Raw genomic sequence first — 14,942 nt, 5'->3', positions numbered from 1 at the left:
CATGCACTTATTAATAACTGTTTCTTAGATACCCTCACATTCTGGTTGGATAACCATCTCTGCACTGCTGGATGCCAGCTCTAAACATTTAATCTAAACAAAATACAGTTTATAATGAATTTTCCCATGATTTCACCAGAATATTGGACACAGAATATAAATTGTCACTTTGCATTTACACTGATATTATCCTGACTATGCAAGCAAAGACAATACCTGATCTGTCATAAAGTTAACCCTTTAAAACGTTTAAGAAATTTGAAGTAGCAGAGGACTATAATACTTCATCAATTCTTTATAATATCTCCTGCATTTCTGATCTAAGAAAGCCAGGAACATTACTTTTATATTTCCTATGCTGTTGAACTAGAGCCCATAGTAAAAAGGTCCATCAAATAGGAAAATTACCAGAACTGAAAACAAAAAAGAAGAAACTTCAAAAAGTTGTATCTTAATTATATAAGGTATTCATTATCACATTTCTGTAGTATGCCAAATAAGGAATGCTAACCTAATATTATAAAAGCTTGGTTTCACTCAGAATTTAGAAACAGCAACAGTCAATTTAACAGAAATCTCTATCCCAGTCTAAGTAACTGAAAAAAAAAATTCCAGCAATACGGAATTTTTTACCCCTTAAATAATAGTAAAAATATGGAAATTCTCTAGATATTTATTGGCTTCCATTCAAAAGAGCTATTTTACTCTTATGAATAGCTGACAGATTTCCAAATCTGAAACACATCAGTAGTAAAGCAATAGTCTTATGCATCCCCTGCCATTCAGTATTACACAAAGCATTTTTAAAAAGACAATGTACAAAATAGCCATGAACTAATTAATTTAGTCCCATATTAAGGAAAGGTAATTGATATTTAAATTTTGATCATACACAAAGTTAATAGCATTTCTAATTCGGCACTCACTATAGATACACTGTTATTTTTATATCAGTTAAGGTATTAATTTCATTCAAAGACCACAATTACGCAGAAAGAAATAGAAAACCTTTACAAATCTTAGTTTAAACATTTTCATTTTATTTACACACTTCAGGAAAATATGTGTCTATTCTTGAAAAATTCAATTTTAGTCCTATAAAACCATGCAATAACAATATATTATTTATTTTAAAACATTTTTATGAACTAAATAAACACAATTTAATCAGGCCAAGTTTTACAGTTTAGAAATTCATATCTCTCCAAAGGTGCGTTTAATTTAGAACTTGATTGGTATCAGGGTTTTTGCTTTATAAACCTAACCCATTATGCCATTACACATATTGTTATTCTCCTAGAGAAAAAAATTATTCTAACATCTGTTCTCAATCTGGTTTTCCATCATTTCCTTTTATGCCCCATGTAACTCACTGAGTTCATCTACAAAACATTACTGCGTCTATCTGCACTATAAATATCTTTCTACTATATGATCACGAGAACAGAAGAAATGGTAGCTTACAACACAGTCCACACAACCCCCCACTATTTCTCCTGCATCTTTTGATCAAAGAAAACATCATTTTGAAAGTCAGAATTGTGACAAACATAATGTTTAACCTAATGTCTAAAGTGACCTATATAGTAACAAAGAGAGAAAAAAATGTCCACGTCCTACCATGTCTGTTCCTTACCACTGCTGCAGTTTTATGAGAGAAGTTTTTTTTCAAAGTACATACCTTCTGAATGGCTCGAAAGAATGATTTTAATATTTTAATTCACTCGTGCAAATAATCTCCAGAGTAAAAAGAGCAGTAGAAAGTGTCCCAGTAACCTAAAATTTTACATGTGATGAAAAGAACCTGGAGTGCAGCATGTCCTTCTAAATACACTTTCCATTTTCTTCTACAGACAAGAAATTTCTATATTTTATTATTCTGAAGCTATTTTCAAACCCTGTGATCTCTTCTGCCCCTTCTGCTTACATTCAGTGATTGTTGTTCTAACTTAATTTGAGAGGAAAATACCTATTTACAGCTGACTTGCCCATAATGTATTCATCAAAGCAATACAAAGGTCATTCTTCCCACAGAAATATAAAGAATTCACAGTCAAAACCTATCCTGCTAGTCTCAAAAGTGCCATTCTATAAGAAAACTGACATACTATCTGATGTTAGCTAACAATTGATGTTTAATGTGAGGTCAAAGCCTAGTGAAGGGGATTTACTAATATTTATAAACAACAGTAAATTGAGCAAAAATCAGGGGGTATTTAGATTTACCCCAACATTCTATCTTGCATGAAAGCTGCACGGTGCCTACCTTGAGGATTTTATCTGGTATGAATTTCTGTGTGTGCTGCTATAAATCTGAAACCAATGTCCAACTGCTAAAGGTTCTTTATGCTCTGAGCCTACATTGGCAATATATTTGTAAGTGAAAAGAAGATTAGTGGCTTTATGACTAAGATTTATGTTGAGAACAGAGAGTGACAGAGAAAAGCTTACTAAGGGAGGAAAGAGATACCTGCACAGGATAGATTGAATTAATTCTGCAGGAAAGAATGTCTAAAACGAGATGTTGGAAATCTTAGAAGATAGTAGAAGGAAAATAATAATGAAAAACGGCAAGAAATACAAGCATAAAACAAGTGAGACAAACTAAAAGAAGGTATCACCATTACATACTGCAAATCAGACAGTAAGCCTATTTTGTATTATTTCCTGAGAACAAATTATTTCTATTTAATAATTGGGCTAAACTTCAAGAAGCCAGACAAACTCATAAGGTCCTTCTTGCCATTAAGTCAGTTAGTCAGTGGGATGACTTCTGTACGAAATAGATGTGAAATGCATAAGGGTAGAAAAATTCAATCTTGACAGCTTCCCCGTGACAAACAGTGGGCTTTAAAATAACATGAGAGAAATATTCTCTCTTTAAAAGAGAGAAAAACTGGAATAGGGCTAAAAGAGTTTGTATTTCCACAGCAGGAAACAGTATATGCAACTATTTCCTTCATGCTAGATGAAGTTAAAACAAGAACAAGAATCCATACAAAGCGCAACAAAGGCAAAACTAAAACAAAATCAGAGTTCAGAGAAAGAATTTACTGTCCTCCTGAGGAAAAGATGCACACTTTTACCCATCAAGAAACAGATTTTATAGGTTACATTTTCTTTTCATTCAATATGCAAACAAAATTTAAATATTTACTTTGGGAAACAGTTTTGAAATATCTCTACTATTGTCCACTTACCAATTTACCAGTTAACACTTGTTAAGCATGGTTACAGTTTCCCAATTCTTTATCCCAGCGTTGGCACTAAAGCAAGACAAAGCTCCCAGGAGGGAATCATTCCAAATTGTATCAGCTGGCAAAACGTCCTCAGGGAGCATCTGCCAGCTACAGGGAGCTGGCTCACCCTCTGGCTCCAATTCCAGTATATCCCTTCAAATTTAAAATATCTACCACATCTCCTTCCATGTGGGGAATCGAAATAAATCTTTATTCTTTTTAGAATAGCTAAGAAAAAGCTCAATATCCACTGACCAAGATATTTTATAAAGCTTAATAATTCTCACAAAAATAATAAAACTACAATCACAATCAATTCATGCTCACTGTGTTTCACATATGCACAGTTTTTCAGTTGCAAAGGGTGACATACAGAGAATCGACTTACAGGACCAAAAGCATTGCTGTCAAAGCTGTGTCCATGGTGATCCCCTTCCACCCAAATATGACCATGTGGAACTTTCACATACTTCTTTTTGTATCCAATGGTTCTAAGTAGAATTGGAAAAAATGGTTAGTTAAAAAGATTTTTAAAATAAACAAACAACCACCCAAAAACCCCAAAACAAAAATGCAAACAAAAACCACCAAAGTCAACATCGTTTTGTTAGGAAAATCCACATATTTCTGGGTTTGGAATTTGGCCCTGCATACAGCTCAGCACCAGCTAAAAACTACCTGCACAGAAGTCCTTTGGACTTCAAGAGTGTAACTCAAGTTCAAAATATATAAAAAATTTTATATGAGCTGGTTGCACTATCAGGGCCTGTTTACTGCATTGTTTCGTCAGAAATCACAACAGAAGAAAGGAAGAAGAGACTTTTCTGTTAAATATAATTAACAGATTATTAACTACACCTCTATAGCAACAGAATTTTGAACCATCAGATTTCATCTCAGGTAAATACCACTGAACATTCATATGTTGCAGACACAGAAGATACTGTTTAAGACTGTTTTTCTTCATCAAAAATATACTGTTGTATCTGAACTGGCCTCAGATTCAGAGCATAGATTCCTGCAATTATTCTGTCCTGGGGGTAGGATTTGTTCAGCTGTAACAACCTAAGCAGGATAAGCTTAAAAAAAAACCTTTATGAGAAGGTCAAGTGATGAAGAAAAATGACATTGATGCCATCCTCTACAGAAAATCATACTGCTACAGCATGTCCCATTATTACAAAATGACAAACTACAGATTAGTACTAAAACTGAGGTGCAGAGTATGCAAAATTCCTGTATTTAGTTCCCCAAGTAGCTGTCATTTTCATAATGCCAGTCTGCCTTCTACTGCACACTTCTGCTTTCTTTCAGATGGGACCTGTTATTCTGCAATCATTCATGCAGAGAAGTTGTCGTGCTTTAACCCCAGACAGCAATTGTCATGCACATTGAATTATTACCAGGATGAAGCATTTACAGATGGGACTATGAATAGTGATACCTCTTATTTAGTTTTGAATAAATAAGTCTGTCCACAGACAGAAACAGACTTTTGATCTAGCTTGTTGCCTCCAGCTGCTCATTGCTTTTCACTGCCTAGAAGATATGCCCTCAGAGCATGAGGCAGAAGGAGCACACTCTAAAAGTAAAAAAAAAAAAATCAAGCTGAGAGAGAAAACCATTTTCACCAGGAGATTCAGCTGAACTGTGCAACAGCACTAATCAGGGATATTCACAAGTCAAAATGAAAAAAAAGGAGTTTGGGGAGGTTTGTTTTGGTTGGGGAGGAGGGTGAATGTGTGAAAAGGACAAGCTAATCAATAACCTGGAGGCCATGAAATATTAGATGAATAAAGAATCTTTAAAAGCACATTTTATTAATTTTTGACGATATTAGTCAAATAAAAATAATAATTACTTTATTTGCAAGTCACGAAATCTGAGTAATCCTTTTTCAAACAGCTATTTTTTTGGCAGCTAAAGGGATGAGCATTCCAGTACTATATTCTAATGGAATTCTACATGTACTTTCGCTGAAAGCTGAAAAAATAATAGCTTATTTGCAGAAAAGAAAAAGATTGATCTTCCTTTTTTCTAGAACAGTTCTATATTGCACATTATTCAAGACTAAATTCCTAAACCATTCAAAACAAAAATGGAAAACCGTCCTAGTTGGTAAATATATTATTTCCTAAACACAAACAGTATGCTATAATAATTCAATTATTCTAAAAAAGTTATTTATTACTATGCAAATCCTTTTTTCTTTTTTTTAAGAGATATGGCATGCAGTTTGGACAATAAAATTATTTATGTTTTGAAATTTCATAATGCTTCATGTCATTGATAGTTTCTTTTATAAAGTATGGTATATTTTACTAGTAAAATGTTTTAAAGTATAGGTTAAGACTTGTCCATTAATTCTGCTGTTTGATTAGATGATTCCAAAAATTATTAAATGGGTCTCTTCCATCAGTGATAAAGGCAAACAGTAGCTCAAAAATATTTAATTTTCTCTTCCACTCATCCTCCTGAATACTCAAGAGTATATTGTGATAAAATTTTGTACCCTTACAGACTTCATGCACAAGACTGAATTTTAGTCAGATGGGTGAAAGGATTTGAAAGTTAATTCTGCTGGCACATTTACCTCAGAAATGTCAGAAAAATAATATGGCAAAGGCCAGTTAGTGACTCAGTTTCAGACCAGGCACAATCTCTTATCCCCAAATAATCTCCTCCTTTATTATGATTGGGAAATCACTAAGAGGAAGGGGGGAAAAAAAAAGATTTGTAATAAGTACTTAGAAACAAAATTGGAGGAAATAATGGTCTGCATGGATAGGTCTTGCAAAGGTTTTCAGAGACCCTGTGAAGATCTAAGGATTTAACACAGATGTATAATGTGCTCTTTAAGGCTTAAGGCAAAAGAAAAAGATTACAGAGTGCAGTAATTATAATTGATACTTTTTATTATTTCTAAAACATGGTAAACACATATTTCTTTTCTACTTTTGAAATAAGCATTATAAACCAGAAAATTTTTCTATAATTGTGCAAAAATAAAGTCTCCTGTAGTGATTAAAGAGGAATTATATACAAATTCTCATATTGAAAAAAGCAGATTATTGTACACAAGTAGTTTTTACTTAGAGGAAACAGAATTAAAACTTGCAATGTTAATAAACATATTAAGAGAATAGGGGAGAAAAAAAGAAAGGCAAAAGAAACAAAAGTAGCAGTTCCAATTGTCTACTTTAGAAGATAGGAGTGCTACTTCATGGATAAATCCCTTAAACTCAACAGTTAAATGTAAAACCTTCCACCATTTCATGTATGGGTTATATAAACCATCAGATTTTTCCCACATGTAGGCTCAATAGAGAAAAAAAGATACATTGTAAAAAATAAGTGTCCGTGAACCAAAGAGAGTCAAGAAAATCTATTTTCCTAAAACAATTCCTTCAAAATGTTACTGTAGTATTTGCATAGGACAAATATGGGGACTTTGTGTCCTCTCTACCAATACTACTGCAAACACTGTCCTGTGGAACACTCTGGAGTCTGAAAGCAAAGTTTTATTTTCACTGCATGCATTAATAAAAAAACATAGCAAAGGCTCATCTTACAGTGAACTGGATCATCTGTTTCTTGATACTGGTTTTAATTTTTAAAATAATTTCATTGCTGAGTTACTCCACAATACAGCAATAAAGTATTCCTGCAATCAAACCAGACTACAGGCTTTAGAAAGCCATGTTTGGTTCATGATGGTAGGTTGTTTCTAATTACTCTTGCAAAGACTATGCTGATATTTTTAACATATAAATCCACAAACTTGGTTTTCTCTCCTAAGAAGATAACCCAAATTGATTAATAGTCAAAATTAGTCATTGGCCCTCTTTTCCATGAATCCTGCAGAGATTTTAATCTCTGATCTAAATTGCAAGGAAGAGACCACATGTGTGTGCTACTTTGGATATATGGCTCCTGATCTAAATGTACAAACTACCATTTATTTGTTTCACAAGTTAAACATTTTATCTGAGCATACTGAAATAAAACTCTTGTCCATCTTTTTGTGCAATCCTACAAGGCCAAATTACTAACAAACATAATTTTTGAAAAGTGTTGACTCCCTTTTTGTTGACCCTTTTTCTTAAGGATAGCCTTGCAAACAGTTTTAAGCGTAATGATCAACAGTTCTGTGAAAAATAAATGCAATTCAAAGTGAAAAAATACTTTGAAATGTTTTTAGCACTCTTCAGCAATGGCTGCAAAACTAAAAATCCTCAAGGCAAATATCAATTTAAAGCACTATTGGCTCATCAGGAATTTTACATCAATTTCTTTTGAGACATCTTGGCTACAAAGGAATTGCAGTCAATAATAGAATATATTTTGAAAGCAATGCAAACTTCTATTTTTCTTTTTTAGTTGAGCATCCTTAGACTAATTTCTCTGATTTACTGTAACCATGACCTCTGTTAGCTCTCACACATTAAGTTTTTAATTAAATTTAGAAGATATCTGAATGAATTCTTAAGAGAAAAATTGCTGTAAGTAATAACTAACTTAGTATTTGTTAATTTCATATCTAGTTCATTAGCATGAGTCATAATTACTGAACAATCTCTTAAACTTCATAAAGCCTCAACTAATAAAGAGTAGTCTTTCACTTTCTTAAATTTACTATCTTGTAATAAAAAATAAAAAGTATTTAACATCTCTTATTCTTCCCATTTAAATTGTTTGCTTTAGCAATACTACAGGCAAAGACATTAAATTACCCAGATTTTGATAGATAGAATCCAAACATCTGTTAAAAACCATACTGGTGGGAGAAAAAACATAAATCAGGTTTTACTGAAATCTTTGACACATTAGTAATAATCACCTATGCTTCTGTTGCTCAAACTGTAGCTAAAGCTTTATTGGCTTAAGAACAGGGTCTACCAGAGTTACAGCAATCTTCTTGTTCAGAACATAATGGAATTGCATTTATCTTTTTAGACATTTTTACAGAAGTTGGTCTGAAATTCTGATTTTCTTTTTTCTTACATATGAGGTACATTTTGAACCTTTGCAAAGTTTTTTTTTCTCCACAATTTAATAGCTAACAGATGTACTTATAGCTATCCTTGGCTGAGAAATAATTTCAATCTTGACAGTCAAAAATGAGCTCTATATGGTATTCTAACCACCTGCCCACAAGCAAGAAAAATCTGCTTTTTTAGGATGCGGTAGCAGTGCCAAAGCAAGCAACTTGGCTCAGTTAAGCTGGATGAGGAACGATTGCCTTCAGTTTGATTTGACCTTGAGAAATCCAAAGGTCTCAGCAATCTGCATATCTTTGGGTGTCATCCCAAACAGACACTGTAGATAATGTCCTGTTTGCAGAGGAGATAAAACAAACATACAGACTCTGTTGTAAAATAGGTAGTCTCTATCATACTTAACAACTTTCTCCAAGCAACATGAATTGCTGTATATGTTTATAGGGTTTGTGTGGCCAGGTTTTGATAGCACGAGGTGTTCGGGGGTGGCTCTGTGAGAAGCTGTCACAAGCTTCCCCCGGGTCCAAACAGGCCAATGCTGGCCAGCTCCGAGATGGATCCACTGCTGGCCATGGCCAAGCCCATCAGCAATAGCAGTAGGGCCTGTGGGATAACAGAGTAAAGAAGGGGGGAAAGTTGCTGTGCAATGGTAATTTCACCAAGAGAATGATAACATATGTTAGCTCTGCACACACCAGGGCCAGTGAAGAAGAAGGAGGAGGTGTTGCAGGTACCAGAGCAGGGATTCCCCTGCAGCTCCTGGTGCAGCTCCTGGTGAGCCAGGCTGTCCCTCTGCAGCCCCTGGGGGTCCATGGTGGAGCAGAGATCCACCTGCAGCCCCTGGAGGAGCCCACACTGGATCAAGTAGATGCTTGAAGAAGGCTGTGACTCCAAGGGAAGCCCACTCTAGAGCAGGCTCCTGGCAGGACCTGTGGCCCCACGGAGAGAGGAATCCATGCTGGAATAGGTTTTCCTGCAGGACTTGTTACCCTGCAGAGGACCCACACTTGAGCAGTCTGGTCCTGAAGGACTGCACTGATTGCAAGGGACCCATGCTGGAGCTCATGAAGAAATGCTAAGTGTGAGAAGTCAAGTCGGAAAAGTTTATGCTGGAGACTGTCCCATCAGAGAAACACTGAGATCAAACAGGAGAAGGGTGTGAGGAGTCTTCTCCCTGAGGGTGAAGGAGCAGCAGAGGTGTGATGAAATGATCATTACACCCATTCCACGTTCCCCTGCACCAGTGCAGGGGAAGAGGAAGAAAAATTTGAAAGTTAAGTTGAGTCAAGGAAGAAGGGAGTGTTGGAAGGTGTTTTAAAGATTTGGATTTATTTCTCATTATCCTACCCTGATTTGCTTGATAACAAAATACACTAATTTCCCCAAGCTGAGTACATTTTGCCCACGATGGTAGATGGTGACTGATCTCTGTTTGCCCTTATCCTCACCCACAAGACTTTTGTTCTACATTCTCTCTCATGTCCAGCTAAGGATGAGAGTGTTAAGCAGCTTTGGTGGGCATCTGGCATTCAGCCAGGGTCAACACACCATAATGTGGAATTTTTTGCACATACATCCATCTTAATCAAATTCACAGAATGAACAAATGCCAAGATATTCAATTTCAAGTAACACCCAGATCCCAAAACATGAACCTTGCTGAAATATAACATGTAAGTTTTATTAGTATCACTGCAGGGAATCTTACACATGACACTAAACACCTTCCAGCTCCTAAGAAATCTCCTTTTTCACTTCCAACACACACATACAGCCATCTGTGCCTTTCTACTTTAACTCTTCCCTTACACATACATAAAGACATAAAGGCAGGGTTATATATATGAAGCAACCAATTTTTTTTTTCTGAAGGCCAGCTACAAACTATGCAACTAAATAGGTCAGGGAATATTCTCCAGTTGTGTGCAGCTATTAACTTTTGCCTCAGAGCTGAAATCTGTTTTCCATATAAACTGCAGATCCATCAGTTATTGAGAGGCCTGATGATAAAAAATGCATCGAAATTCAGAGCCTGGAAGTGCTGGAGGATCCCTAATGCTTCAGGTATTGTTTCATAAGCATTACCAGACCTGCTGTGTTGAGAAAGGAACCCCCAAAGGAAGTCACGTGTAAATGACAGAGATGACAGAATCTGAAACAAAAGACTCCCATTCAGTGATATTAGGAATAACCATTATGGAGGCAGTGATTCCCTCTGCCTATAACTGGGCAAATTTTTCATTATATAAACTCTGTTTTACTTTTGCCATTAAATATTTTGAAGTCTTAGGAAAAATTAATACTAATTTACTGGTTTCCTCATTTGGAACAGAATTATGCTTACAGAAACACCCCTTTTTTAATAAATACGCAAAGCAGTTAAAGCAAGCTGAACTACAAATGTTATCTCTTTTTTCCCAGCTAAAGCATTCCCACTAATGTGCACCAGTGCAGGTTCCTATAACTCAAAAGTGCTACAAATAAGTAGAAATATGATATGGAAGGTACAGGAGATGTTTGTAGCTCTGCTTCATTAATTAGATAATTTCTCACAAAGCATGTAATTCTTAAAAAACAAAGTGATTTACTTGCTTCACCAGCATCATCGTAATGCAGTTAACAACTTTTAAAACACACACTATTCAGGAAAATTACTGGATTTGTTCACATTTATCTAAAATGATAATATGATTGAAAGGACAAAAATAAGACAGCTCATCTACTAGACAGATTAGACTCATTTCAAGCCTGACATTCCCTTGTTAACATACCATTTTGTATGACAGAGGACACTGTAACAAGAGACTAGAAATAATTGTAAGAGTGAGAAGATGTGAGATCATTGCTTGTGAGATTCACAATATTTATGGCATCATTGCTATGAGTAAAAGTATCCTTGATAGATCAATTTACCAGAAAAGGATGCTAATCATACTTCTGAATCCAAAGACTTAGAAAGAGCAATTAATGTCTCTTAACTCCCTTAATATCACATAATTTCCCAGATAATTGATCAAGTTTATGTTCAAAGCATATGTCAATGCAATGCAATTTTTCTGTTGTTTCTTTCCTTTCTTTCCTGAATTTTCAAAATATCCTCAAAATACTCTTAAGTTTTTTAATGAGGAAGCAGCCATGGAGCTGCTGCTGTTCTGTATGATCAATATATATGATAAAATAAATGCTTTATCTCAATGCTTTTTACCTTCATACATCTCACTCTGGGGATTTTCATAATGTCCACCATTCCCTAAGAATGTTTCCCAAAGCTATAATTTAATTTTATCTTGGATTATAAAGTTATGAGTTGATAGCATTTCTAGAATTTATTTTATTTTCATGTGCTTTAAAGATATAATGTATATCCAGGGCCTAGGTTTTGCCCCTCTTGATAATTTTACCAATATGCAGGTACTTACATCACAAAGGTCTGTTAGGCTGGTGCTGACAAGCACTCCATAAGTTGATTCAAAAAAACTATAGCTGACAGAACTTGTGAACTTGTAGAGTTCTACAGGCAGTACTTACCAGCAATGGCAGAGGATCTGGATTTTAATGAAATAATTTCTCCATGGGTATAATTTCTTTTCACTTATTTGCAGGTACATTTCATGACTCCCATTTCCAGCCTCACACTGTTTTTCTGTATTTTTTTTAAATTCATACTACCTTCATTCAGAAACTGTAAAAGGCCACTACAGATCCCCATGCACATAACACCCAGCAGGACAGGAATTTCCCTCTGCTCCTGAGAATTTTGCTTACCTAGTCAGGAGGCATGAAGCATTTAATATTGCTTGTCCCAGAAAAGCAGAACTGATCTTGCTCCCACTGCTAAGATCAACTACCAGTAGCTTCCTCACAGAGACGACTTTATCACTTTCTCCTACAACATCTGTGAACAGTTTTGTTCTTGGGGTCTTTCTTTTCCTTGTGTGTGTTTCATCTGTTCTAGCACTAGCAGAATTCTTATTTTATGATTCCTATTTATGATCCCTTCCACAGCAGATCCTCTCAATCCATTCAGGAAAATACAATTTTGATGAATTTTAATGAGATTATGGGTGACTTCTGCAAACCTCTTTTTGTAATAATAGAGATAAGTCCAGAATCTGGGTTGGGTTTAGGCTGGTTTGTTTGTTGTTTGGGGGGGGGGGGGGGTTGCTGTTGTTTGGTTGGTTGGTTTTGGATTTTGTTTTGATTTGGCTTTTTTCCTAGACTGATTAAACCTAAAGCAAAATACCGCGGAATATCTGTTCAAGGACCATATTCCTTTCAAGGTCCATATATAACTTTCATTACCACCTCTAACGATATCAAGAGCATAATTATTTAAAATGAGTACTAGAAAATTCTATATTTAAAATCAATATGTATTTTTTAATTTATTCAACAGTGGATACTATCTAAAGATGACTGCATATACTAGATGTATGTGAATAGAAATTACTACACACTTTTACACAAATCTGTCATTCCTATTTGAAATACTGAATCTACTTCATTCTTCTGCTCACCATATTCTCTTAATCAGAAGAACTGCAGTTCTTTTCAGGATAAAATTTGCAACAAATACAAAACAGTAATTTTCTGTTGAAAAACAGAGCAATCCTTCTTGGTTGCATAACTTTCATTTAGATAGCTAACCAGCTTATTGATTCAGGAGAAAGAAAACATATAATATCCCATTTTTCTCTATGAATCTTTCACTTGGGAATCTGTCTTATTCCAACTGCCAACACTGTGCCCTTTCAAGTTAAGATTATGAAACGTATTCACTTTGGTTCTTTTGATAAAAGTCCCATTAACCACATAAGTGTACCATTTCATTACCTTCTCACATTTCTCTACTAGATTATATTGATAATTAACATGACAGGTTTTTGCTAATATCATTAGCAGATATTAACAGTTTCATATTATATCATATATTAGATGGGAATCATTTGTTAGATTCATTATCATTAGCTTCATCATCTTACCAAGGTAAAAACTTACTAGCTATTCTAGGTCATCTAAATGAGTTACCAAACTCTGACATCATTGTCAAATTGGAAACTATACCTGTATTAATGGAAGAACACATACAGACCAAAGAGGTATTGCTATAAAAAATATTAATTCTTGCACCCTATGCCCTCTTTTTATTAATGTTGAATTAACTGAGAACATTTTAGTTCTAGGCACATTTTAAGGAGTGAAAGACAATGGTTTTGAAGTGAATTTCAAAAGTAAAGATTTATGATACTACTACGATGAAAATTTCACCTGATATATAATGGTTTCTTTTTTCTCTCTTTTTGCAATATATGTAGAAATGCTCCTCCCAATAATGCCTTTGCCAGACAAAGAAAAGAGATGACCAAACTTTTTTCTAGATTTTAAGTTGTGGACTTTAAAATTTGACTAAGCAGCAAAACTCTAGCCTGCAGAATCTGCAATTATTAAACACAGCTCTCTATAAAACCCTTCCTATTTGAACTCATATTTTCTACTTACCCAAATCCTCTCTCTTAGTAGGTCTTCTGCCATTACTTTTGTGACAGAAACCATGACGGGAGAGGCTGCAGGCTGACCTTTGTTTACTTATTCTGGGCATTTCTAACAAACAGGCTCTGTGAGAGGAGGAAGAAGAGGTGTAGAGGAGCAGAGGAGAAAAATAAAAGGTTTTAAAATTCCTTGTATCCCAGAGGGAAAAATCACAGCATCTACCACCTCGGACAACCCTGTTGGCCTGTTCCTCTCCTAAGGAAATTCTGAATGATAAATAATGCTCTTGTTTTCAAAAAGTGGTGACAGAGGTGGTCATAGCAGCATTGCCTCCTCATCACTTTTACAGTTCACTGGGCCAAATTCTTGTAGACTGTGACTGCTGAAAGAGTCTGGCAGTACCTCTGCTGAAGTCCAATGGTAAGAAATAATTCCCCAGCCACATGCTTCTCACAAATGTGCTAATTGCTATACTTTCTTCATTGCTTAGGACTAGCTCAAGGAATTAAAATTTTCTAATCTGCTTTATGCAGCATATGCAAAACGAAGAACCCTTAGTGTAATAAGTGTTTTCAAGATGGTTTTGTTTTGTTTGTTTGGGTTTTTTTCAATTTATGGAAGGGGGAGAGTTTTTATTCTTTGTACAATGGAAGCCTGAAACTTCACATCCTCTTCTATTTATGTTTGATAGGGAATAATATTTTAAAATGCCCTTTATTATTTTTCCTTTAGAAGTGCTCTTTCTTTTTTAAAGAACACTGCTATCAAAAAGGTAATTGAGAAGTTTAAAAGTAAGTAATAAAAAATACTAATCCTGTATGAATAAATGAATTATTATTTTTACAGTACAAGTTATGATTATGAGCTTTAAAACTCAAAAATATTTCAATTTAATAAAAAAATCTTACAAAGTAATAGGTTTCATATGTCTTCTGCTTAAAGATATGAGCATATATATGTAGAAGACTGTAGAAAACTACTTTTGAACTGGAGGTGGTCCTTCAGAATAAACTTTCAAATGACAGAAATAAACAATTGCAATTTGAGGTAAGCACCATGAAAAAAATCTTTTCTTATCATTAGATGCCTATCTAAACATAGATGCTATTTTTCCTTGGTGTACAAGATAATATTATGGTATATGCAAAAATTATTACTTATCATTAATCTTTTACGAAGATTATAACAAATGTCTTTTTTCTGTGTCTGAGCA

At 34.7% G+C, this 14,942-nt stretch overlaps 1 protein-coding gene across 5 annotated transcripts in view; it reads right to left on the bottom strand.

Moving 5' to 3' along the window:
- IMMP2L (inner mitochondrial membrane peptidase subunit 2) overlaps positions 1-14,942 on the bottom strand; it is a 409,528-nt gene that overhangs the window by 88,486 nt on the left and 306,100 nt on the right. For all 5 annotated transcript variants that reach the window (XM_014871176.2, XM_088165491.1, XM_088165488.1 and 2 more), the window contains one exon: positions 3,628-3,730. In XM_014871176.2, the coding sequence (XP_014726662.1) occupies positions 3,628-3,730 (103 nt within the window). The remainder of the gene's footprint in view (positions 1-3,627; positions 3,731-14,942) is intronic.

The sequence above is a fragment of the Sturnus vulgaris genome, chromosome 5 (genome assembly GCF_052056855.1).
Source record: "Sturnus vulgaris isolate bStuVul1 chromosome 5, bStuVul1.hap1, whole genome shotgun sequence".
NCBI classification, from domain to species: Eukaryota; Metazoa; Chordata; class Aves; order Passeriformes; family Sturnidae; genus Sturnus; species Sturnus vulgaris.
This window is presented reverse-complemented; position numbering and strand designations above follow the sequence as displayed.